The following is a 26,811-nucleotide window of genomic DNA, read 5'->3' as shown; positions in this document are numbered from 1 at the left end:
GGTCGCCGCCACCGCCGCAGCCCGGCCCGCCCCGGGCAGCCCCGCCGCGCCCAGCGCCCCCCCGGCAGGGGATGCTCCCGCCGCCGCCGGCTGCCGCGGCCCTACGAGCCTGAGCCTCCCTGCCTTCCTCGCCGACCGGCCCGCGGCGAAGCCGGTGCCGCCGCCCGCCCGCCCTGCGCCCGGCCCCGAGCGGCGGGTGCCGGGCCGGCGCGGCGCGCTGCGATGCGGCTCCCCCGCGGCGCCCGGAGCCCCTGCGGCTGCCGCGGCTCGGCTGACGGCGAGCAGCCGTGAGGTGGGGCCGTCCCGGCCCCGGCGGTGCCGAGCTCGCTCGGGGGTGTCAAAGCACCGGGGCCGGCGATGGCGCCCGCCGCCGCCGCCGCGCTGCCCTGAGGGTCCCGCCGGGGAGAGCCCGGCTCTGGGGGCCGCCCCGGAGACTTTGGGGGCGTTTGCGGGTTTTGTCCTCTTTTTTGCTTTTGGGTTTGGGGTTTGTTTTTTTTTCCCCTCCTTTTTTTCCCCCTCCCCCTGCTGTCTTTTGGGGGTAGCTCCCAGCTAGCTGCTCGTCCCCTGTGGCGTTGGAGCCCCCTGCTCCTGGCTGGCGGTCGGTCATCCCCTCACCCCGCTGCCCCTTCCCTCAGGGCATGTCCCGGTCCAACAGCGTCAGCCCCCCGGGCTTCGGCGGCCCCGCGCCCTGGGCAGGCACCGAGCAGCACCGCTCGGCCTGGGGCGAAGCGGAGGCCCGGGCCAATGGCTACTCCTACCCGCCGCCTCCCGACAGGTCCTCGGGCAAGAAGGCCTCCCGCATGTCGAGCAGGTGGAGGAGCGAGGAAGACTACGAGCCCCAGGCGAGCCGGAGCCGCGGGGAGAGCGGCTGCAGGATGATGAGCTTTAGGTCCAAATCTGCCTGGCAGGAGCACGGTGACGACAGCCGACGTCACCGGTCCCGCCACCCGCCTGGTGGTGATTCCCCCGCTGCCCCCAACAATGCCAGCCCCCGGCAGCTGGGGGAGCAGGGGGAGGTACGGCCCCGGTCCGTGGAGCTGGGGCTGGAGGAGAAACGCATTAAGGCCAAGATTGAGGAGCTGGAGGAGGAGGACGGGGACGAGGGGGACTCCGAGGCGGCCTTCTCCATGGGCAGCTGTTGCAGCAGCCTGCTGCAAATCTTCAGGTCCAAGAAGTTCCAGTCGGAGAAACTGGAGCGCCTTTATCAGCGCTACTTCTTCCGTCTCAACCAGAGCAGCCTCACCATGCTCATGGCCGTGCTGGTGCTGGTTTGCGTGGTCATGCTGATCTTCCACGCCGCGCACGGCCACTATGAGGTATCCTACGTCGTGGTGCTCTCTCTGGCCATCCTGCTGATGGTGGTGCTGTGCATGGTGTGCAACCGCAACGAATTCCACCAGGACCATATGTGGTTGGCGTGCTACTCCGTCATCCTGGTGATCCTGGCAGTGCAAGTGGTAGGGGTTCTGCTGGTGTGGCCCAGGAGTGCCTCGGAGGGCATCTGGTGGACCGTCTTCTTTATCTACAGCATCTACACGCTGCTGCCGGTGCGGATGAGGGCCGCGGTCATCAGCGGGGTGGTGCTCTCCGCCATCCACCTGGCCGTCTCCCTTAAGATCAACGCGGAGGATAAGTTCCTCCTGAAGCAGGTAGGTAAGCCCCGAGCCAGTTTGGGGGTGTGCTCGGCAGCCCCCACCTGCCCGCCACGTTGAAGGCCAGGGAAAGTGGGGTTGTCGGACTTCCACAGGCCTGCCTGATGTTGGAAGGCTGACAGGGCTTTCTGTCGAACCCCTAGGTTACCTGCCACAAGATGGGATGTTGTACAATGTGGTGGCTAGCCTGTAATCTTGCTTCTTTTATAGCTGTGGTGTTTCCTCGTTGCTGCTTTTCATTAAGGCTCTAAACGTTTAAGAAGTGTGCCTTACTGGTTTCCCGTGACCGCTGCTCCAGTGCTGTCAGCCAGCCCTGCTAATGCCCTTCAGTTGTATTTAATGTAAACAGCTCTGCGCTAAGCACACCTGTGGAATGGTATCTGCGCGTGCTGCCATGTTACTGAGAAATGTGTGGAGAGTCTTGCCGTTTTTATCGGCTAGAGGTTATCCTTGTGTGTCACTCTCGAGTCTGGGTTCAGTGTCAGCGCGGCGCTTGCTGAGGCGTCAGAGACCACGCTCCACGGGAATGTGGAGTAAGTGTTTGGTTTAGCAGGAAGATGTTTTGCTTTGAGATGTGCTGGAAATATTGATGGTGAAGAAGCCCAGGGTCCATATACAGCTAGAAAAAAAAAGTTAAAAAAAAAAAAAGTATAAATGCAGATTATTATTTAGCTGTGATATCATGTTTAACTAGAGCAGTTCAGTTCACGGGAACAATAAGACTATTATTGAATGCGTTACAGTGCAATTTTTAATTACCATATCTGTATAAACAACGGCAATACAAGGCGCCGCTCTTCTTTTCAAGTGAAGCAAGCAGCCTTGGGGCTCGCGTACTTTAAGCTTATCAGACACTTTGGCAATTGGGAAACCAGGGACTTAAAATGTTGTAGCTATGTGGTAATCATCATCCTTCTGATGAACAGGACTCTGAACAAGGATGAGCCTGTCACAGAGTCAGCAGGGATTGTTTATTAAAATCAGGTGTTTGGTAGCATTATACAGCCCTATCACATAATACAAAATACAGCCTTGCGCTTGTAGTACCTGCCTTGAGTCTTACTTTTGAGTGGTTTTGGGTTCCACCTATTGCAGTGTCAGGAAAAGTTGTAGGGCTTAAATAAAACTTTGGTAGGATGCGGCTGTTGCTGCTCTGCTGTACAAAATAGCCCATGAAATTACTCTTTTCTCCCCCCTGCCCAGTTAAGCCTGCTTGGACAGTTTCTGGTTTTGTTCTTAGTTTGTAAAGATATTTTTATAAACTGTACATGGCATATTTTTCTTATGCTTGATATAAATGGCTTTTTGTGCGTTTCCAGTAGAGCATACACTGTGAGTGAGACAGTTGCTGTTTTTCTGCTTGATTTGGAAAAGTTTGCTAATGGCCTCAGCTCTTCCTCACTGGGGCTCTGGTCCTGCAAAGCCTTGTGCGTGCTGTTAACTTTGTAAACGGAGACTTGTCCAATTGAATTCAGTGTATTATTTGGAGACCGTATTCTTACATATGTAGGCAAAGCTTGTCATGATTATGGCCAGAAGCCTTAGCAGTCTGTTGCAAGCAAAGTTGAGTTTGGAGGATACTATACTAATGAGTGCATAGAATATCGTTTTGTTGGAAAGTGTTTGTAACTGTATTTTAATGGGAAGAAGCCTAAATGTCACAAAGGCCACATGATTGAGTCCCTCAGTAGAGAATTTGGGATAATTACAGCTCCGTCCCTTTCCAAATGCAGCAGGGTTATTTGCAAGAGGTTCAGCTTCTGTATAAATGTGCACTTGGCAAAGGTAAAAGCACAGGCAGTAGGTGATGGTACGGTACGCACCAATTTCTGCGTTACACGGTTGCTTTCCCTTTCATACTAGCGCTGGGTTTTCCTGCAGTTTGACAATAAATATTCAGTTAATGAGGAATGTCTTAGGAGTACTCTTACTTTGTTTTCAAAGGCAGAGTGTTTCTCCATATTGCCTGTTTATTTTTCCTACTCACACCAAATGCCGGTCTCTATCTCGCTGTGGTCTACGTTGGCGTAGCTCTGGCTGAATTCAGTGGGGTTGTACAAGGCCAGGAATCAGATTCCTTGCACGTTTGCGTATGAACATGAGTTGCTATCTCTGGCTGTCTGATAGAAAAATCTGTTTCTGCCAAGTACATCGCCTCCCAGTTATTAACAGGCCTTCCTCACTGGGGCTGTATCTCGTTGCCATGGAAATCTGTCGTGTTCAGCTCTGCCCCACCAATGCATGCAAGCCCTGTTTTCCCCCTTCGAACTAACAGGAGTGAAGGCAGACGAAGACCAGATAAATCGGAAAGAGGGGGTTAAGTTGTTTTCAGTGACTTCACGCTGGCAGTCACATCAGCCTGGGTTTCATGGAGCAGGAGTGGATGTGAATGCATTCGTGACTACGTGACCAGATGGTTCTTTATCCACGGCAGTCACAGAAGAGAGGCTGGTTAGGATGTGTATCCCCTTTCCTCTGTTTTTCATGGCATTTTAAACCATAATACTTAAGCGAGTTCTACTTTGTGGGGGCTTTTTTCTTTTAATCTTCTCCCAGTTGTTTCCGAGCCAGGAAAAATCATACACTCTTGTTATGATCCACTAACATTCAAAGCTGAGTGACTCTTGTGTAGACTCCTGAGCACTTTTATGAGGCTCAGGAGCCTGTTAAAAACTTCACTGCTCCTCTTTCTCAAGAGAGTAAAATTCTTGGTTATAGGTCCCTTTTGGGAGAAAGGCAACTTAATGCATTCTCAGCAAGAGAATCCAATGATTTTATTGTCAGAATTACCTTCTCCCAGCACTACTGGACTTCTCTGTCACCAAACTCTCTGGTCCAAGGCTATGCTCGTCAGGGTTCATGAAAGGGTTAAGGCAGTCCGCTATTTCTGAATCGGTAGAGTGACAGGAGTAAAGGTAGTTGTACTTGTCCAGTCTTAACTGAGCTGCTTTCTAAATAATTATTCTGGGGTCACTGGATGTTGAAAGTAGGCTCTGACTTCTCCTTGCCACCTGGAGGAGTCTGGGGTCTGTCTTTCAAAAGAGTGCCCTGAGCACCCCTAGCAAAAGCAGCAGGTATACTTGGTACCTCTGTGAGTCTGGTTGGGTAGAGGCAATGAACTTGGCTTCTTGAATTGATGTTTGATTTGAACAAAAAATGCTAATTAATACAAATTATTGCATTATATTCAAAAGTTATCCAATGCTGAGGGAGGGGAGAAGAAGAAATCACTTATTTGAGAATTTACTTGTACGCAAAGACTGCTGCTGGAAGCAGAACACATTAAATGTATGACACTCCGCCAACTACAAATCTTGATTGCTGAAAGGTTTTTTTTTGTGTACCTATGATCAATTAATTCTAGAGGGACTGCTTTCAGATTTATTGGGGAGGGGATGACTGCATTTGTCTTCAGGTTTGTGTCCTCGTGTTATTCTGGGACAGTTTGGATTACAACTGTGTTTCAATGCACACAAGTCTGTTTTCCTCTCTTTTTATGTATAGTGTATCTCTTTTTAGGCCAGCCTTTTCCTTTTTCCATGTGTTGATTTTTGATAGACTTTCAGGCTCTGAAAACACACAGAATGCCAGGATTCATGTAAGAAGTACTTCACGTGTGAATGAGACTATCTAATACTTAACTGAGAAAGAAATATACTATTTATCAATAAACTGTCTTGCAGTCACAACAAAGATGATACTGAGATTTATTCTGTGTTCCAGTAGAAACAAACTACCTGGCTGACCCACAGACTTGTACAGATGCATGGGAAGAACTTAGAGCGTACGGGTTGCAGATGCTTAACTGAAATCATGTGAGTAGACCAGCTGCCCTCAGTGCAGAGAGCCTTGAGTAAGCACTGGCATTTTTGTAAGACTAGGGGCTAAGGGACAGGGAGTTTCACAACAGAGTTTGTTGGGCTCTGAATCAGACTTAAAAAGGGATGGGGATTGTGTGTGGGAGTGGGTGAGGGACTAGGGGTAAGGGATAAGAATGCCACATACAACCATCAAACAAACCGGTGGACTGAGGTTAGATTTACTCCTGTTTTCCCATCCAAACCTGTTTTATTGTAACTTTCTGAGGTTCCTTGTTCAAGGGTACAGTTAAGCCTTTGTAGTTTATTAACTCAGTGTGAGTGGGTGACTGTTAAGGTACCACGAAAACGTAAGACTGGGAAAGATAAATATTTTTTTTTTTTTTGTCTTGTGTCAGTAACCTCATCGAAAGAGAAACTGAAATGCTCTGATCTCTTTCCTCCCCAAATACTACTCCAGACCTTCTGTAAAGGATCTCTGATAGCACAGTTCTGAACAGCTGCCCCAGCACATGCCTCTGATTTATGGCACTCTGATTCAAGGCTCCTGATGCTGAGCTCCTTCTTGCTCGGCCCCTTTCCATATGCCTCCGTCATAACAACATTACATTAGTACTCCTCATCCTTCACTTCTGAGAACTGTGTACGTGTTGGCCTTTCTCCCTGTCAGTCTACGTTAATGGTACATGATTGATCCACAGCTGCATGGTGGCTCTCTCAAAAGTGTAGCATTTCAGTTTAACCGCTTCTAGGAAGATGTTGGTATGAAACCATGTGCAGTCTATCTCCTTTCCCTAAATAAACTGTCACTTCAGCAGGACTAAAAACAGCTTCTTACTGTAATAGGATATCGACTTGAGTCTTGTGGATATCTTCTAGCATCTTGTAAAGATGCTTTTTAGATGCAATTTAAATGGCATTCAACAAGAAGCTAGTCACATAGCAGGAGAAATAGTACTGTATGTTCCATCTCAGCCTCAGTGTGCTTAAGATATGAAGGTGATGACTGATTTCAAGACTAACAGATTCTCAGAAGTGTGTCAAGACTCAAGTCACTGTATTGTACTTTCATTGTCTCTGAGTGGCCTTTATTCATAAAGAAGGAGAGATGAGCTGAAATGTGGATATATCTGTCACTTTTCTTACAGCTGTTTGCTGCCTGTTTTGCTTTTGTCCACCTGGAAAATAGATTTGAGTAATGTTCATTTAGGATGTGATTTTAAGGCACTTGGCCACATGGGGCCAGATACTGTGTGCCTCAAACAGCACATACTGTCCTGTTCTGCATAAACATTGATATCAGTAGAGCTCTCATACAGTAATATGTGCTTCAGCAATGCTAACAAATGAAGAATCTGCCTGAGCGGCAGTTTGACTGAAGTTAGTAGAAATTGATGATTTGTGGTCTTTTGTTCAGGGAAAAAATGGCAACCTGAAATATTCAGTAACTGTTGCATTGATAGTTGCCTCCCTATTGTAATTCTGTAACAGATGTAATTAATTAAATCCCTGAGGTATTGTATATCAATTAGTCCTTAGTAGGAATATTGTCTGTATCTCTTGGGAATGCATGTGTTGCTTGAGGTTTACAAAGGCATATCTGTTTTTCTTAGCTCCTAAATTACCCTATGATCGTGCCACCTCCTAATCTCCCCCCCCCCCTCCTTGCTTTATCCTCCTTCCTACTACCCTGCATTAGTTTAATATTTCACTGTAATGTCCACTGGTATCAAAAACATTTAGTGTAATAGTGTTTGAGTGCTGTGTGTCTAATTTCTGCACGTTACTGGATTCTTAATAGGTTCGTTGTCTTGGTAAACTGACCCATTTGACTCATTTCTCTCAGCCTTGCGGTAGCAATCGCAGTCTTATAGCTGGCTTGGATCTCTGTGAATTGAAGATGAAACCTGATGGGAATGATTTAGGTGCATCGCTCTGCCAGATGCACTAATTCTAGCAAAAGGCTTGTCCTTCTAGGCATTTTTATGACATGCTTGAAAAGGCAGGATGTGCTAGTTCTGTTTGTTTCTGGAGAGGTGAAGATATTTAAGCAAAATGTTGGGATTCATCAAGATGCGTGAGGCAGAAGGATAGCTTTCCATGCCCTACTCTTACAGAGGAGTCATTGACTTGCCCTTCAGTATCCTGGGCTCGATGGCTTGGTTTGATACCAGTGTGACCCCTATACTCTGTTAGAGACCTGTCCAAGGCAGGACATCTTAGTTACATGGTCTTTGTGATTAACTGCGTTCAGATGATTGATTTATAAACCTGAATGGCAGCGGAAACAAAATGCTGATTATCCTAGTGCTAAAGGCTTGCTGGAACTGGTCGTGCCCTCTCGGAGCCCGAATTGGCTCAGCGCTTCCCGAATGCCCTTTTGCTCCAAGTTCGCTCTTGCTTGGGTAGCGCTGCCGAGGTCTGGGGTGGAAGAGGACTGGGACTCTGCCCAGCTGGAATGTGAACTTTGGGCACCAGACTGTTCTCCAAATGCATTCAGTTTGTGTGTGATTAGCTAATCTTTCAGTCATGCACCATAGCTCCCTCTCAGTCTTTTAAGAAAATTGGAACAATTGCTAACTATTTGGCCATTGCAGTAGTTGGAATAGTTACAGTCTTTTGGGAATAGCTGGTTTTGTCTTCATATGTTGGTTCTGGATATTAGTCCCATTTTCTAATCGAACTAAAAGAACTTTCCTTCTGTCCTGGTAGAAGATGCAATGAAAAATCTCCAGCAGCAGCTGAAACACTGAGAGGTAAAAATTGAAATTATTTTGACAGCAGCTTCCATGTGTGTGGTAAAGTGGTCCACCCTGTAGCTGGTCGTGGCATCTGAGAACCCATGCTTTGAAAAGTTCCTGTCTTCCTCTTTTTTTTTTTCTTTTTTTTTTTTTCCCCCCTGTGCAGGTGGGTGCGGTTCAGAGAAAACACCCGCTTTTGTTTGGGGAGGTAGAATACAAGGCTCCAAGTTTTGCTAGCCTTGGGCAAGCTTTATCTTCTCATCTGCTTTATACTGTAGGATTTACATGGCACCTTGCACAGGTAATCTGTACCCAGAAAATGTAGTGCAAAGGGAGCTGGAGTGCACCAGCGTCTCCCCTGAGCCTTCCAGCTGCTACATGATTTCATGATGTGCTACATGGGGGGGGGGACGTTTCATGGCCCGGAGGGGTAGGACAGTGACAAAGTGTGTGCAAGGAATGTGAAGATTCACAGCTTCTGGGAAGTGGGTGGGGTTCCTGTATAACTGCTGTGTGACTTTTTTCATCTCCTGTGAGTCCTGTGTTTTGATGTGGGATATACTCCGTGTTAGTTCCTTCCCTCCTTCTGAAGTCTAGCCTAGTGATCTGAACTTGTGATATCTTGCATCCAAGGGATGCTCTTTCTTCTTTTTGTTTTGACATTGATGATACTTTCAAAAAAAAAAAAAAAAATGTCTTTACCTGAGATATATCCTGCTGCTGCCAGAAATTTAATTTGATTCGTTATTATGAAGTCCTCGGGCTAGGTAAAAACCCAAGGGGAAATCTCATGTGAATGAAAAAACACAACCCCAAAGATATTAAAAAGGATAATCTAGTTATGAGGGGGTGTGAGAAACAGACAAGAATTTTAATATTTGTCTCCTGAACTCCAAAATGTTCTCACCTTATCATAGGAAAGCTTGAGGTTTCCAGCACATAAGATCACACATAAAATGGCTGTCAGGCCAAGACAAGAGTCAAAATGCTTTTTAGCACCTGCAGCTGGATCACTCCCAAGGAAATCTGTACTTGATGTTTTACAATGGTGATAAGTCTTGCCAGATTCATTGCTGGCAGGTACAGGAATGGCATCGTTGAACAGATCTGTGGTAGAATTTAACATGAGATGGTCTTGTTCTGACACTCCAAAAAATGGACTGAACACAATCTAAAGCTCTGCCTTCTGCTTTTAACCTTGCATTTGAACATTTGGGAAGCCCTCGTCCCATCAGAAGCCTGGTAGTTAGACAGGCTTGTGAACTGCTTCAGCCAGACACAGTCAGTTTGGCACCACAAAGGTGATACATTTATAAGTGGTAAGAGACCCCCATGGTTTAAGAATTCATGGACAGCGTTGGCATCACCAACCGTATTGCTTCTAGTGCCAGGCTGGCCTCGCTGATGCCTAGTATGAATTTTGTTACAGCATTCACTATAGAAAGTTTCATTGTATTGCCAGGCTTTGTTCTGAAAATAAAATATCTTTATGTACTTTTTTCTTCATATTTGTAAGTCGCTAATGCAATTGCAATGTATCCTTACTCTCTTCCCCAGACATCAAGAACACAAATCATGTTTGTGTGTTTAAGATGTTATCTGGACTGTCTGTAGTAATAGCATCAAGCAAATCCAGTGTGCACTGTATGGTCATCATTTGTGGCTTCTCCTACTTCAAAGCAGCAGAAATACCAGAGAAGTCTATTTCAAAGCATCCTCAATCCTGCCCCGATTTTGTTTTTAATTCCTCTAGCTAGACTGCTGCTTCTGCAGTTTGAGTGATGAGTTTTCAGGTGAAATATTAAACTTCCTTTTCTTTTCAAGAAAAGTTTTACACATCCATGCAACGCCCGTAAAAATTTTTACTGTGAATTGGTCCTTTGTGGTACTGCTGTTCTTGGCATCATCCTCCCTTTTCCTGGGAAACTTTGCTTTTGCGAGGTTGAGTTGGGGATTAAAGCTGCTCTACAGATTTAACATACACATTCCACTAGTATTGGAGTGCATCTTTGCAGACAGTAAACAAAGGACTGTGCTGATGCAGCAGAAGGGGAATATAAATGAAGAAAGGTTTGGGTTTTCTTTTTTTCTTTTTCCCTCAGACATTAGAAATTGATCTCTCAAAGCAGCAACTTATGCCCGCTCTTTATTCCTTAAATGTGTTTGCAGCTTGTATAAGACTTTGTCTCACTTCATAGTCAAAAGAAAAGGCTATGACATTGCTTGCAAGAACCTGTCATAAAACATTGCTAATGCAGACACATCCCTGGCTGTATCTTCCCCTCCGGAAAAAGCCATGGCTCCTTCCCTTTATTTCTTGCTCTAGACTAAGTGCTACAAGCACTGATCTCTGTGTGTCTCAGACTCTGAAAACTGAATTCTTAGAACTAGTAATGTGGTAAGGGACTACTCGAATCAGGATTTCTAAAAACAGTAGTTTGCTGGTCAGCCCACAGATGACAAAGCTACTCAGACATGCTTGCTCAGTGATGAACTCTTTCCATTTGCTGGGAGGTACCCAACAGCAGCTTTGTGTGTATTCTTGCTTAATGTGTGGGTATTTATGCACGGAATTACACAAATGGGTGGACCAAGGGATACGTTATTAATGAAGATGTTTCCAGCTGAATGGAATTTCTCTTTTCGCGGCAGGTGGTTACTAGTAATCTCATAGAGGAAAGGAAGAAATGCTCTGCGGTACTAGGAAAGGAGGATACTCTGCAGTGTGGTGGGAGACTGTGTAATTAAAATGTCAGTCTCACTCATGCTAAAAGCTAACTGCAGTCTTTAAAACCGTTAAACATGAAGTAGGTTACTAGTGTGGGAACTGCTATTGTGTGGTGAACCCTCTGGATCTTAAGGCCAGGAAGGACTACTGAGCTCGTTTAACACTATCACTGAACAATTCTTCTGTTACACTTAATGATTTCTTCTGTTCAGATGGTATGGAGGAAAAAAAAAAGTTTAAATGCTGAATTTCACAGTCTTTGTCAGTTGAAAAAGCAATCTGCAGTGATCTCTGAACTGAAGGTGAACCAAACAGTACTTTTTTTCCTCTCCCCTCTTAGTAAGACATGTTCCTGTGATGGAACATATTGGGGGTGTTTTCCTGCTTAAGGTGGTGGCATCTACTTAAAACATTACATAGGTCATCACGTTAGTTTGTGAAGGGGCTCTGACATCATGCCCAGATTTTGTACTGGGTAATTATGTTCTTGCCGCCTTAATTGATGTTGAATATGGCATTTTTCTTTGCTCCATTTCCATTCTGGACTCTTTAACAGTACACCACTGAATAGCTGCTGTACATATGTGGGTTTTACTATCATAACTGAGAAATTTGCAAGGCTGTTGACAAGCCAGAAAAATGGAATAGAGCTCAGGCTTGTATCTTCTTAGTTGTGTTGGTGTGCTGGAGCAAGTGTCACCCTCCTGTTATGACAGATGCACTGATAACTTTTGAAAGCTACAAAACCAGAGATGATACAGTTGAAGAATGCTTCCAGAGGTCAGTTACGCCATCTCACTGCACCAAGACAAGACCAAGTCAGTCTAAAACGTTAGTGGCACGTAGTAATCACAGTTCCATCTGAAAAAACCTCTCCTTTGTATATGTGCTCTTTGGGTCTTGATGTGCTTTCTTGTTTGTTTGTTTTGTTGGGGTTTTTTTAAGCAAATGAGCAAGCACAGCCCTGGGTAGGAGCAGATAGTAAAGAAGAGATGTCCATGACTGAGCACTCTGGCTGCTCTTAGCTGAAACTGGCTCTTAGTTTCCTTGTTTCACCCATCTTTAGTCCCCATCCTACCCAAAGCCTGCAGTTCCCTCTTTGTCACAAACAGTACATTTGTGTGACATCTGGCACAGCTGGGTCTCATTCCTGAATGAGGCCTTCTTGAAAGCACTGCAGTACAAGCAATAAGCTTGAAGGTTAAGTGTCCTTTCACAGGTGGCTTGCCTTTCAGTGCCTAGTCCTTCTCAGCTGTTAGGGTAGGTGTACTTAGTTAGCACTCCAGGGCTGCTCTGGGGGCTCTTAAAAGTGTGTGCTTTTTGCAGCTGTGGTTGAAATGACTCTGAACAAATACTTAAGGAAGTATTTCCTGAAAGTATTTTCAATGCTCATTAGAGAAAGTTAGAAGACTGCATTTATTTTGTTGTTTTCCTTCTTCCCTAATGTGGACAGTAAGTATCTGGCTCTATGAGTAGTCATGACACTAAAGGTTTGTCCAAGTGACAATGTCTAGAAAGGGTAACCCCGGGTGGATTACTTAAACCACAGTATAGAGCCCACTATATAGAGACTGTAGTCCAGTGCTGAAATCGCCTTACTCTTCTATGTTAGATGCAAATGGACCTAGTTAATTTAATTCTCTTCCAGAGGGAATGCAAACTAAATAAAGTCACGCTTGTTAAGAGGAGTGTTCACACAGGTTTAAATAGTTTTCTTCAATTTATTTTGATGAACTTTTCTGACCAGACCAATCTTTACTGTAATATCTCCAGGGTAAGACCGTAGCTTGTGTAAGCCAGGAGTACTTTATATTATTAACTTAGTGCATTACCCACATATGCTGTTTTCTATTAGAAGAGGTAATGTCATGCTCTGTGCTACGTGCTTACCCCCTTGGCAAGGGCTGGGGCTGGTTGTGGTAGGGACAGAGTCAACAGAGGAGCTTATCTGTCACGTTTAGCCAGCCCTTGGCCCTGTTGCCAAAGCAGCTTCTCGGGAACCTGGTCACGAGTGTCTCCTCGATATGACTGCTGCTGTGCTAGGGACTGCTGCGACTGCTCACTACTCGTGCTTCGCAGAGAAATGATCTGCTTTCAGAGCCTGACCTCTTGCTTGGGGCTGAGAGTAAACCTTTTCACTGCCAATTCCTCAGCAGCTGTGACCAGGACAATATACTGTAATAAGATGTAGGTCTACGATCCCAGGTTGTTAAACGCTGAAGTGGCAGGTGACAGTCTGGGAGAAGCTTGTTTGGTTTCCATCAGATCTTCTGTTTAAAGCCGTTTGTAATAATGCATGCGCTATTCAGCTAGTGCCTTGCTGCTATGTGAGCATATCCACTGCATGTGAAACTTCATGGGGAGAGATGCTGACAGCTCCTCGTCTGCCAAACCTCCTGCTGAAGATTACTGGAGAAATATTGTGCTCCATTCAAATGGGTGGTATTGTAACATAGGCTTGCTGTTGGAAACTTAGCGTTTGGGTCTGGGCAGAATGGGAGAAAGTGTTGATTTCCTTTCAGTAAAAGGACAGTTTCTGCACAAACAGTGGCCTTAGGCAGGGCTGCAATTTGCGAGCTAAACAACTTCCAAATCTTAATGGATACCTCCTTCTCCCTCTGCTATTCCCTGTCCCAGCCAGATGTAACAGGAATCTTACCTCTCTGTTCAAACCTTGCCCTAAATCCTTGTTGCCTTGTCTAGTTTTTGTTTAGCACCAGAAGAAATGAGTTGGAATCTAAGTGTGTTCTGCCTATCACCAAAAATACCTTTTTCCCTCTGGCTGCTTGCAAAGTGCCTTTAACTCCCCTCGGGGCTTTTCTGTATGAAGGGACAGCTGGTGTAGAACAATAGTGACTGATTTACACTGATCAATCCACACATTACTGAAAGGCATCTGTTTTGTACTAGGCACCCTGCAGTGCACTTTTTTCAGAGGGATGCTGGTGGAAGATATGTCTGCAGTGTCTCCTTTCTCTCTCCCCAGCCTGAGTCCTCTGTAGGTCTTGGGGGAAAAAAAAAAACCCTCAGAAGAAATACTGTAAAAAAATTTAGTAGAGAGAGGTGCATTTTCCTCTTCTTCACTGATGTGGTAATGGATCACTGACACTGGTTTTCCAGAGTTTCGGTTGTGTGTACTTTAGCAACAGTACCTGCCAAAGAGACAGTCAAACTCAGTAACCAAAATGTTTTTTGCTCCCAGCCTGGTTTCAACTCAACCAAAGTTAGTTTAGTCCACTTATTTGGACCAAAATAGTCTGGGAGGTGCACATATGCGCCTGAGCTGGCAGATCAGAGGGGCGAGTACCATCTAGTGAGAAAACAGTGTCAAAGAGCTAGGAGCAAACACAGACGCAGCTGAAGGATGTTAAGGACAACATCCTGACAGGGACATATGCTGCTTTCAGACTTTGCTGGAGGGAAGGGCATGAAGCCCTATTTCCAGGAAACCCTTGACATAACAGGAGAGAGGATGGCCGAGCATGGTCTTTCCACCTGCTGCAGCACACCCTTCCTCTCCTGTTCCCTTGCTTTTCCCTCTTCAATGAAGTGCACAGCCACAGGAGAAGGCCCCAGGCAATGCAGCTGTCTGTTCCTGCTGCTGGTGCTTATTTTTCTGGTGCACTTTACCTGTGCCGATAGCTAGATCACTGACAGCAATCAAATGGTGTTGCTTACTGACAAAAGGAGATACAGTTGTGTAAGTGTCCTGGTTTCAGCTGGGATAGAGTTAATTTTCTTTCTAGTAGCTGGTATAGTGTTACGTTTTGGATTTAGTGTGATAATAATATTGATAACACATTGATGTTTTCAGTTGATGCTGAGTAGTGTTTAGACTAAGTCAAGGATTTTTCAGCTTCTGATGCCCAGCCAGCGAGAAGGCTGGAGGGGCACAAGAAGTTGGGAGGGGACACAGCCAGGACAGCTGACCCAAACTGGCCAAAGGGCTATTCCAGACTATGTGACATCATGTCCAGTATATAAACTGGGGGGAATTGGCTAGGGCGGGGATCGCTGCTTAGGAACTAACTGGGCATCAGTTGGTGAGTGGTGAGCAATTTCATTGTGCATCACTTGTTTTGTGTATTTAATTTCTTTAATTACTGTCATTTTATTATTGTTCTCATTATTAGTTTCTTCCTTTCTGTTCTATTAAACTGTTCTTATCTGAACCCACAAGTTTTACTACTTTTTTTTTTTTTTTTTTTTTCCCCCCCCAATTCTCTCCCCCATCCCACTGGGCGGAGGGGAAGTGAGTGAGCAGCTGCATGGTGCTTAGTTGCTGGCTGGGGTTAAACCATGACAATAAGGTACCTGCAGCTGTGGGGTAGATATCCGTTGCCCTGTGCTCCAAAGTGACAACAAAGAACAGTTTGTTTCAGTGGCTGCTATCTCCTCTTAGCTTGGTAAGAAGCTGCAAACTTTATTAATGTCTTGAATGTCTCTGGCGGTCTGGTTGAAAGCTTCCTCTTTGGTCTCTAAATAAACCACAGTGGATAACTTTATTAAAAAAGGACACTGCCCCAATTCCCTCCATTTTGCTTTGGTATGAGTGGAGTGTGTGGTGAGAGCATGATCCAACAAGCATTACTTTGGAAGCCTCACCTACTGCATGGGATTCAAGTAGTGCCCGCTCCTTTTGCACTTCACGTGAGGGCAATTAGTGCACGTGCATGGCAATTAGTGCTGCAAATGAAGTTGACACGGGTGTATTCTGCCTCTTTAATGGCTTGCTTTCCTCCTCTGCCAAAAGAGCAACCAAGTAGTCTCAAAGGAACCTACTGCCTTCTGATATTTAATTTGCTTCAGGCTTACCTTGGCATTCTGCCTCTCTCTTCTGCTGCCTAGCCTGGCCCACCTGCCTGTTCCTGCTACTAGTGCTGCAGAGAAAATGATACTTATTTCTAGCAAATCAGGCCGTGACTTGCCAAACGTGCTGCAGTTGGGCCTCACAGACCTCCAGCACCATCTCCCCCTGACGTGCTTTGTCACTCTCAATTTCTGACCTCTTTTCCAGAGAACATTGGGCTGGTTTCTGATGAACTGCACTGCAAGTGGCATCGCCTGGCAAAGGAACATGCTGGTGGGAAATTGCAGAGCAATTCTCCTGTTACCCATCTTTTTGATTTAGGTATCACAGTGACAGGGACCTTAAAATATCCATGATATCCAGTGTTTATTTGTCACCAACAGTGACTCTCTGGAGTGTATATATATGCTGGAGTATAGATGGTGTGTGTATAAACTCCCTATATGTATGGAGTTACATGATGTGATTCTTAACCAGAATATTAACTATTCCAAAAGATTTTTAAAATGAGACTGGATGGGAAGGGTCTGGCAAAACAAACTTGCAGTTGAATAGTCAATGATTATAGAAAAAGTAAGGGGTTAAAATACTAGGAGAGACCTTACAAGCCATTGACAGTAAAAGGAAGGCATGGAAGTGTAGGTGGGGCATGTTAATTTGATCATGAAGTTTTGGTGCAGGCCTCCTTGTATGGCTTTCCTTCTTGCAGCAGAGCACCCTGCACCATGGACTACCCATCTAGGTTTGTTTTTTGAAAGCCTGACAAGTAGTATCTTTCCGGTGTCTCCTAATATGTCTCTTAATAGGAAGCTGGTAGTTCATGAAACATATTTTTGAAGTGGAAGGTGTTTTTTTCACGAGGCAGGATTGCTCTGGACAGGAGTGTGGAGTAACCAGCTTTACTCTGAGTGGATGCTGTAGGCAAGAAGTAAAAGTTCAGCATTAGTCCCTGCAGAAGAAAAATCACCTTAGAGAACCCGTCCATTGAAGATGATACACTGGTTTAATGGCGTTATTTTGGGGGCCTTTTTCTTATGCACCACTGATTATTGAGACAGTTCAAATGTGGGTCAGTTTTTTTTTTCTTTTTAAGTAGGGTTTACACAAAGCAACAAGGAAGCTGTTGCTTCCTAGATAACATGGGTCAAATACTGTTTTGCTGAGGAAATGGGGAGGTTTTTACTTAGCTAAGCATTAATATTCAAGTGTTTCCTAACTTTCTTGCAGCTGAGGTCCTACATTGTTACACTGCTAAATGTTTCTGTAACAGAAGTGTGCATCCCACAGTGATTTTGTGTCATCAGGACCACTAGTTCATGTGACTTGGAGGTGGATGGAGTTCACAAGGGGTGTGTGAGCCCCATCATTCCAGCTGCCTTCAAAGCCAGCTCCAAAATTCATGAAAAGCAGCTGCCACAGAAGTGCTTGGTGACTTTCGGGAGGAGTGGGGAAAGGCAGGCAGAAACTGCATACGGATGGGACTGTGTATCTCTGCTCATGAAGTCATGAACATATGGAATAGACCGTGGTTAAGGAGGTCTTGGCGGTTGGAATATTAACTGTGGTGAAAACAATCCTGGAGGAGCACATGTGTCTGTGCTGGTGCTTTGCATGTGTGTTGTCACGGAATTTCCAAAGAGGGCCCTAAACAAAACAGCTTTATGGAAGAACAAAACAGCATTGTCAGTGGTGGCTGAGGATGCTGTGCCGGCACCTCTTTCCATAACCGTGCTCTGAACTGGTTCTTGTTCACAGCGTTTCTGTGGCTGTTGCTTGCACAGTTCTGTGTTAGCACCTGCCTTAAAGGGTTTTTTAAAACTGTGGTATAGAAAACGGTGGCTGTGCTTTGTTTGAACTTAGCTACTTTTTCTAAAACTGACATTTTTTTTCAGACCAGAATAACTTTTCCAAAGGGAAAAGCATATGGAACAATGAGATTATTTTTTTTAACAGCTGTGTTCATGAGCCTTCCCTTGCTTTGAGTCTGGGAGACAGGATTCTAGCCCTCTGCACTGATCATATGTCTGATCCAAGGTTTTGTTCATTTCATCAGCCCCTTGAGCTATCAGAATCCCTGTCCACGCCAAGGTGTTTGAGGATCGTGATAAGGACAGTGATCTGATCCTTCTGGATGAGTGTGCACAGAGGGTGTCTGTCTGTCTTGATCATGGTGGGGATGTGGTGCTGAACAGAAGTGGGTTTTGGTATGTTGTGGAGCATCTCACACTTGTCACAGTGAACCTGTGAGACAGCTAGTTTGACCCATCTACCTTGCAGCACAAGGGGAATGTGTATGGCTTCCTGGGGTCCTTGGCTTTTCAGCCTCAATAACGAGGCAGGGGAGGAGAGGTCTGGGAAAAGGCGTAAAACCTTCTTCTTCCATCATCTTGGGTTGGTTAACCTGTAAAAGAAAGTTTCCAAAGCTAGTCTTTCTGGTCATGCGTAGGCGCTCGGCATGAGACCCCTCAGATATTGAAAGCTCCCAAGCGGGTCTTCTGAACTTAGGCATCTAAAATCTTCCTAAAGAGCATTTTTCATTGACTAAATGGTGTGACTGCTGCCTCTTGCCTCTAGTCGCTTCTACAGAATAAATAATAAGCTTGTAGGCTTCTGTATTTCCTACTGTTCAGTCAAGCTTCTGGATGTAGCTGCACTGAATAGGCATGAGCTGCCTGAACAACCTTGCATATCACAGCATGCTGATTACTTATGTGATCAGCAGTGGAAATTGGTGTGGTAGAGCAGAAAGGATTCTCACAGTTTGGCTAAACTCTGAACAGCAAACTTCTGCTAGAAATGAAAGAAAATACGGTAGACTCAGAGGCTAGGTGTCTGTTGGGTTTCGTTAAAGCACAGAAACTTTTTCAGTGGGAATACTGAAGGCCTTGCCTTTGAATGCTGGGAGAGCAAAAGGGAACAGGTTACTATTGAAAATGCTTAGTGTGTTGGCCTGAAGAGGAAGGGCACAGTCTGTGATCTGCAGGTGAAGGGCACGTACTTAGGGATGCTAATGGTTGGGCTACAACTTCCTTGTTGAATTCTGTGCTTTTGGTACTGCCTGCCTGTTTTTTTCTGTTCTCCACCCCCTTCTGTGTCATCCATGGCAAGAGAAAGCAGTGGTAGCTCACTCTTGAGAAATGGGATATTATATGGGATGGTGAAGTTAGGTCTGTGGGACCCTGGGGAGGGTCGAACTGAAAATAGGCTGTGAAGGAGAGCATGTGCGGGGGGAGACAGCAAATACCATGTGTGAGATGGAGGGGCTTCTGGGCCTGTATGGAGGTGGTAGGGGCAGCAGACTGGAAGAGAAACCGGAAAGATCAGTAGGATGGTGCATGGAGCTGAGGAAGGGCAGCTGTGAGACATCACTTGGGGTTGTTATTTTTCAGAGTAAACTTGTGTCTATTCTTTTGAAAGCAAGGATTGCTTTAGATCTGGACCAGTATTATAATATAGACCAAATCAACCAATTCTTTAATTTTCTTCTCCCCTCGAACAAAGGAAAACATTACAAAGAAGTTGAAATTAAAATGAATTGTGAAGTGTTATCTGGTGCTTGCTGAGCAAAATCTCATGAGCTAGCTGAATTAGTAGTCTGATGGTGTGTTGTGTAGGATGTGGTGAAGCCCAGAGTCTTGGCTGTGGCAAAGGAATAGGGCACCAAAATGGCCCAAGTATGCCCAAGCCCTGCTGCTGCCTCGGAAGGGGGTACACAATTGCTGAAAATTGTCTGAAGGAGGCTTCAAAGAAGAGGGTGGAGGGAGAAGAGAACAAGGGGCTGGATGGAAGAAACAAAGACAGACTGGTACTCTGAAGATGAGACCCAGAATGTCTTGCCATGGATCTTATGTTGGGAATAACACTTTACTGAAGTTTCCTGGCATGCACGTGCTTGTCCTCTTTTTCACGTGTGACTTCTCCATAACAAACATCTCTCAGCTGGGACTGACAATGGAAAAATTGTAGGAAACTTTCACCAAACAACTCGGTGGTAGGGCTACCTCCTGTTTTGTTCTTGAGCTTTTCTGTTTTAAAGGAACCATCTGCTGTATAACTGTAAACACAGCAGACTGCTAGCAAGCTTTATCATCCAAGGGTCAGTATCCATCTAAGACAAACTGCTGGCAGGCTTCTGTGCCCTGTCTTTGTGTTGCTGCCACCACCACTTCTTCCAGGCTCTGAGCCTGTGGAATTGGGCAAAGTTATCTTCGTAGATCACAGGCTTCCTGCAGCGTGTTGACGGTGCCCTCCTGCACATGCAGAATTGCTAGAAGCAGACAGACCCACGAATATACCAAGCTGGTTTGCTACTTCAGCCGCACCCACGCTGGATGCTAGTGTTGCTCTGTGAGTGAGTCAGGCTCAACAGCTGAGCGGGTGCATTTCGGTTTCTCTTTGCAGAATGTTTTACAGTGTCTACTGTTGTCAGGAAATCTTTGGCAGGCAAAGCAGAGCACTCTGCAGAATCTCTTTTCCTTCTGCACGCCTTGCCCAGCAGCATAGGTCTGCAATTAAGTCAAGAAGTGTTACTCGGAGGGGATGGGTTCTTGTGTTATAAGCATATCCTGACTGTGAGTCCTTGTGGTTTAGCATAGGGTAGGCTTGACACAGCTTTCTTCTCATGCTTTTATTGAAGTCGTGTTTTACCTATTGAGGCTTCTTCCAGAAGGAAGAGGTGGAGGCTGCCAGGGCTAGGTGGAGGGAAAGAGGGAGATGCTGAGCATGGAGTGACAACTTAGTTCATTAAGATGGGGAACTCTGAGGGGGGTTGTTGGAGGAAGCACTGACAGGGGATGTGCTGTACCAGATGTGATTTCTCCTCAGCAGAAGAGAAATCTTCTGGCCTGGTTTAATGTATACTATGAACCTGCAGAGCCTGGCACAGCCACCAAAAGAAGCATTTGCTGTGGCAGCACAAGTATTTTTGTGGCATGTGGAGACCCAAATCTGGGAACGGGCTGCATTTGACATTACCTGGGGAAGGGGGAGGAGGACAGTTGTAGGTGGTACCGGGGAAAGCAGGACACATAACATGCTTGTTAGTGCTCTCATGGGGGAAATTGTGTATGGGTTCAGTATGAGTGGAACTGGCCAGAACACCTCGAGGTGGTTATTTCTGGTTTAATGCATCTAATGAATGGGCTCCGACCTGGCCCACATCAGAATGGAAGAGGAGAAAGCGGTTAATACTTCCACTGTTAACAGACAGGCCAGATCATAGGGCTTGAGAGGGCCCAAGTCCTGAAGCATGTCTTTAATTTAGTCTCTGGTCTCTAGCAACTTGTTTTAATTTATCAATCTCATCTTCCTTAAACTGATGAGGAAGTTAATGCGTGTTTATAGAGACCACACCACAAGTGATATGAGGAGCAAGTAGTTAATGTTTAGCAAAGTTCTCCTGAAAATGAGGAGTGGTATACAAGTGCTGTTCTGACTGTATCAAGATCACTCTTGAAAGAAAAATGCTATTTTAAAGAATGCTTTTGTCCCCTTAATTGTTGCCTTTGCAAGTGAGCTTAAAATACAGCCATATATTCATCCGTTGCCCAGCTAATGACATATAAAATTACAAAAGCAGAGGTGTATACCTCTACAACCTAAAGAGAGGTGAATGTCAGGTAAATGAAGCCAGGAGAAAGCCAAGCTAAAAAACATGCAGAGCAAAGTGACTCAGATGGCAGAATGCCCCAAAGGAAACTTTCAACAAGGGTGATTCATTAGCAGTCAAACAGTCCTTTTTCTTTTCCTGCCTGTTACATTTACATTTTGAAATGTGTGCACATCTCATGGACGTGACATTCCTAGCTAAAGTGTTGTTTTAAATGGGAGAAAGGAAGATTTTGTGCTTTATGTTTGATAGGCTGCAAGGCTTGGACTACAAATAAAACTTTCTTTAGTGGGGTACTTGTCTATAGTCTATAAGGTATTGCTAAAATCTTGTACTGATAGCACCATGGTGCTTTGGGCTGTGATTTTGACCTGCCTAAGGAGATACCCAAATTCCAGGCCTGGATCAGTGCAAAACGGAGAGATCTCAAATTTGTCAGATAATCCACGCACATCCTGGTTTTTTTCAGAGTGTGCTGAAGCGTCATTATACCTGTGAATCCTTTTGCATCCAGAAATCCCACTGAAACCAAAGGAAACATCCTACCAAGGGGATATGAGGAGTTGTGTGAGCCATGTGAACTACTGAGACCCACACTCTAGTCCTGCGGAAGAGTGGCGGTCCAGTAGCATCCAAAGTGGATCTCTTGATTTCTGTGTGGCCCTCCCAGCGCAATGCTGTGTCATGCTTGCAAGGCTCATGGTGTTAATGTGCAAATACAATGAGGTTTCCTGCATCAGTGTTGTGCTAGCAACAGCCACCAGCTCCTGATTCAGTTAAACCCAGGCATGATGTGGGCAGACTGGTAGCTGTGATTTACAGGGCTCTGTTGGAATAGAAAGTCTGTTGTCTATCAACACATTGTCCAGGCAGCACAATAGGACAAGGTAAGCACTGGAAAAGCAAGGTCAAAGAGCTGACAATACCATATTGTATTGCATGACCCTGAGCAAGTGGTTTACATGCCTTGCTTCTGCTATTCTGAGTGAAACCAGAATAGTGCTTGCTTTTAGAAAAAGTGCTTTACGGTCTGTGGGTGGAAAGCATTCATCTGAGTGTGAAGTATTTCTGTTGTAGAAAGAATTAGTCTCACTTGCCATAGTTTCCCATTCCCAGACCTGTTTTTTGGGGAGATCAGATGTACTGGTTCCTTTTGAAGATGGAAATCTCTTTGTAGGTGTTCTGTACTTCATTCATCACGATCCATCTGGAAATGCATTTTGGAACAATCCATTTTGTTTGCGGCTTTGGCTGGGTTTGCATTCTCCAAATAGCAGTGTGGCTTGGGTTTAATATGGGATATATGGCCTCTTTGGCTTGGTTCCAGCACAGGTTGGGAAGGACTGAAAGGAATTCTGTTTAGGTCTGTAAGGCACTAGCAAGACACTAGGTATCTAGTAGCAGAAGCTGGACCAAGTGCTTAGTTACAAGCAGCCTGTGTGGTATAATTTGGTGGTCTCAGGCAGCCAAAAAGAAAATGCTGAATGCCTTTCTTGTAGAGAATCCCAGCAGATAAAACTAATTCATAGTGGACAATCAGTTACTGATTCAGGTTGCTCCTTAGCAGTGGTCTCTCCTGGTTGGTATTGGTACAGTGGATTGTCAGCTTTCATGGCATCATTTGCTTGTTCTTGCCAGCTCATGACCTTTCTCCAAATTCATAAGCTGTTGCCCAGTCTCCCAGTCTGTATGGAAATGGCACGTGTACCTGCCAGGTGAGCCAGCACCTTCTCTTTCTAGGCAACGTGGTGCCTAGAAGAATGGCAAGAATTTAAGCCTGTTAAGCCACAAACTCTCTCAGAAGTTGTTTTTTTTTTTTTTTTTTCTCTTCAGTGGGACAGGACCAGATATTGTAATTAACCTCTCCCCCTACCTCCCAGCTAGCTTTCCGTTGAGCGTCTGCATTTTTAGATTCCGTCTGTCTGCGGTCCAGCCCCAAGACGGTTAATTTTAATAAATAAATAATGATAAAAATAGTCTCTGAGGACTTGGCAGGCAGCAGGCCAGGGAATCTGGGCAAGACGCCAGCAGCTCTTCCACTTGAAATCTAAAGTTAACTCAGGCTGTGGCGCTCACATCGGTCTGTTCAGATTATTTCTTTGAAAAGTGCCTTTCCCTTCCCCACGTCAGATGGTACCCTGTGCCTGCTATCCTCTGGTGTGGGCTCCAGGGCTTTGCTGGGAGTGTGGGGACTCTCATCCCAGCAGTGTGGGGGAACAGCTGGTCGGAAGCAAAAGGCTGCGGTGTCAATGCTCCCCTGAATGAAGGTTGGGGCATCAACTCAGACAAAAATTTTATAAGTGCCAAAACCACGGAAAAGCTTCAGCTGGAGCAAGTGGGTCAGCCACAAGATGCAAGGCTTGAGGAAACCAGCCTCTGTGAGTTCTGGCATTTGCAGTGCTAACTGCTCGGTCTGTTGAGTCTTCTCTGATTTTTCAGCCAATGTTACATGGGCTCCATTTTAATCCCTGGGTTGACTTTATCATTGTGTGATGTCCCACCCCAATCTCCAAGTTGTACCTCAGGGCAGGAGCTGTCACACCACATGCCTGTATATTTCCATTTCCTATCATGCCATATATTCACAGCATATGGTTCCAGGAGCTGAAAGAAATCCATCTGAGTCCTAGGCAGGCGGTTACCACTATCAAGAATATCTGGGAAATTATGTATCCACGAAAATGAACGCCCTCTGGTGAGAAACAGCCTGCCAGCAGGTGGGAAGGTTTAGAGTAAAAGAGTTGTGATTTTCCCTTTACGGGGAAGTGAAGGGGCCCAGACAAGTGAAGCTGTCTGGACTTATCTGAACATAATGATCAGCACGGTTCCTGCAGCATTGAGCATACAACAGAGATGTTGAAAGTACAAATGTGAACCTGTGCCTTCTCACCCAACCCTGCCAGGAACGCTCCCCAAACCAGCACTGCTTTGCTCAAGTAGGTTGATAGCTATTTTAAACCCATCAAAAGTTTCAGACTTGCTTTTCTGTAGGCATGTTCCTGAAAAGAGTGCTCAGAGTAGGAACTGGTGGCAACTGGGTTTAACTCTAGCTCCCACAGGCTTTAAAAATCCTTAGTGTGGGATAATCAAACATCCCCAGATAGGCATACACCTGCTGCACTGGTACGGGCATGGAAATTCCAGCAAAGGCTGGTTTGGGACGTGGTACCTTTGTTTCACTGGCAAGGCTGAGCACAGTATCTCTTTTTTTTTTTCCTTAGCTTTATCATCTGTGTTAATAAGTGTGGCTTAGAGAACTGGCAAGGTAGCAAAGATAAATGCACTTCTCAGATTTTCTATCATGCAAGCCAGTCCCTGGGGATGCATCTGTTAGTAGTCTTATCTGGCTCTGGGAGTGTAAAATAAGCTGTTCACAGTCGGGGGGCAGTTGGCCAGCAGGCTGATGAAGAGGAGGTACCGAAAGTACTTCTGACCCCAACACCAGGGACAGTCTCAGGTGATATGGGGTCATGAGGAAGACGAAATCCCTTTGAATGTCTGAAGATGTGTACTCCATTGCGGGCTATCTGGGGATGCACACTGTTTCCGAAGGAGGCAGGGTGGTGAATCAGGGAGCTACCACAACACCAACCTTCTTGTCTGGCTGCAGGAATGCAGGTTGCAGGCTTTCACAGCTATGATGGGCCAAACGACCTCTGGAGGAGGGCGCTGCGAACATCCAAGGAAGATCTGTGGTTCGGCACAGACTAGAATTATGGTTCTCTTTATTTGTAGATTATTTTCTTTTTCTCTAACAGCGCAGTTAGAAGCCCACCAAGCCCACTTTCATTGATCTGTCCACCATTTTTATAAAAGCCTGCCAATCCATGGAGGAGGCTAAAGTGAACTCTGGGTGAAACTTCAGTGCTCGATCTTTCTGAGGCAAATGAATCAACCTAAAGCAGCCTTAAAGAATCAGCAATCTAAGACATGTGTGAGGAGAAGCTGGTAAGCAAAGGGCCTCTGGGGTGCCTGTCCTGTCAGCTGTCAAATTTAGGGAGGGAAAATTTACTCTGGCAGGAGCAAACTAGCACCACTCCTGCAAGGAGCAGATGCAGAGAGAAAAAAAATCAATGGCCTTAGCTGCATCCCTGGAGCCTCTCAGTACTTGGGAACTCCATACCCCTTTGCAGGGTAACAAAAACCAAGTGTTAATTTTGAGCACTTTGTAAATGCTATTCTTGATGGAGAGCCCGTAGTTTCTGTTACAAAGCTGAAGTGGCAGGGCAGAGCGCTCTCTTTTCCCTTGGCAGCAGATGCACATACTACAGCAGTGAAAAAGCGAGACCTCCTTCAGGACTTCAGTGTAGTATTGATGGGGCAAGTAAATTGCAAGGGCTGCTTTCTAGGTGGAGCAAGTCCATACAGCTCAGAGCTCTGAGCGGGTCTCATCTCAGGGAGTCTTTGTCCACGGTAAAAAGTCCTTCTTGGCCTGTAGCATTATTGGACATTAAGTTGGATAACTCCGGTCATGACCCGTGACCCTGCATAACCTGGAAGGTAATGGATTTCCTTTGGTTCAGCAGGCATTGTAGAGGAAATATTTAAATAAAAATTCTCAGAAGACTAATGTCCTTTTTGTAACGGGTTGTTAACTCTATGTGCTGCAGCAGCTCACCTGGTGTTAACCTGGACATAGGGCAACCCTGCATTAAGACAGTTGGTTCATTTCAGTTAGTTAATAGTTAAGTACTCAGGTCCTGCTGCAGTGACTGCTTAACTTAAGAGTTCATTGACTTCAGAGGGTCTGGGGTAATGCTGATATATGTACTTACAGCTTCTGTTCTCTGCAAGGCTGGAACGAAGTCCCTTGTGTAGGTGTGGGAAGAAGGGCTGGGTGGATTTTTATACCCGAATATGAGGTAGGTAGAGAAGTAGGAATCATAGGAGTAGTTTTGCTGATTCAGTGAAGTCTGTCTAGACTATAAGGGCTTTAAATAAAAATACCCGTATGCCAGGAGGGGATGGAGAGGAGCTCCTGCCAGGTCAGCATGTGGGGTGGTAACTGCGAGATCAGCAGGCTGTCACGCAGAAGACAAAGCAGGCAAACTAATTACATCTTGGCAAAAAAGTGTAATTAGGAAAGAAAGGCCATTGCTTAGCTGGCTGAGCACCCCTCCCCCTGCTGTGTATCCCAGCCCTCTTGGATGGCACTCCTTGGAGATTCCCACAGAGCAGCCCCCACTTGAGTTATCTCTTTGCGAGGAGACATTTGCAAGTAGACAAAAAGGGAACAGCTTGTTCCGAGTTCAGCTCCCCGTAGCTCAGGGAGGCACAGCCTGCAGCTCACAGCCGTGACGAAGGGCTGGTTAATCCCTGGGATAACCCCATCAAAACTAATGCCATGCTCTGGGATCCCTTGCTGTTTAAAGAACAGTAGTGGTCAGCTACTTCAGCTGCCATCTTCACCAAGCCGGATCAATCGCTGCAAAGAAACAAACTTCATAGCCTTTG

At 45.6% G+C, this 26,811-nt stretch overlaps 1 protein-coding gene across 1 annotated transcript in view; it reads left to right on the top strand.

Moving 5' to 3' along the window:
- The first annotated feature begins 537 nt into the window (after positions 1-537).
- ADCY5 (adenylate cyclase 5) overlaps positions 538-26,811 on the top strand; it is a 221,185-nt gene continuing 194,911 nt past the window's right edge. The window contains exon 1 of the mRNA XM_049804028.1: positions 538-1,649. Within this exon, the coding sequence (XP_049659985.1) occupies positions 639-1,649 (1,011 nt within the window). The 5' untranslated portion in view covers positions 538-638. The remainder of the gene's footprint in view (positions 1,650-26,811) is intronic.

This window comes from Accipiter gentilis, chromosome 1 (assembly GCF_929443795.1).
Source record: "Accipiter gentilis chromosome 1, bAccGen1.1, whole genome shotgun sequence".
In the NCBI taxonomy this organism is placed as follows: domain Eukaryota; kingdom Metazoa; phylum Chordata; class Aves; order Accipitriformes; family Accipitridae; genus Astur; species Astur gentilis.
Note: the sequence above shows the minus strand (reverse complement) of the source record. Positions and strands in the feature narration are given on the sequence as shown.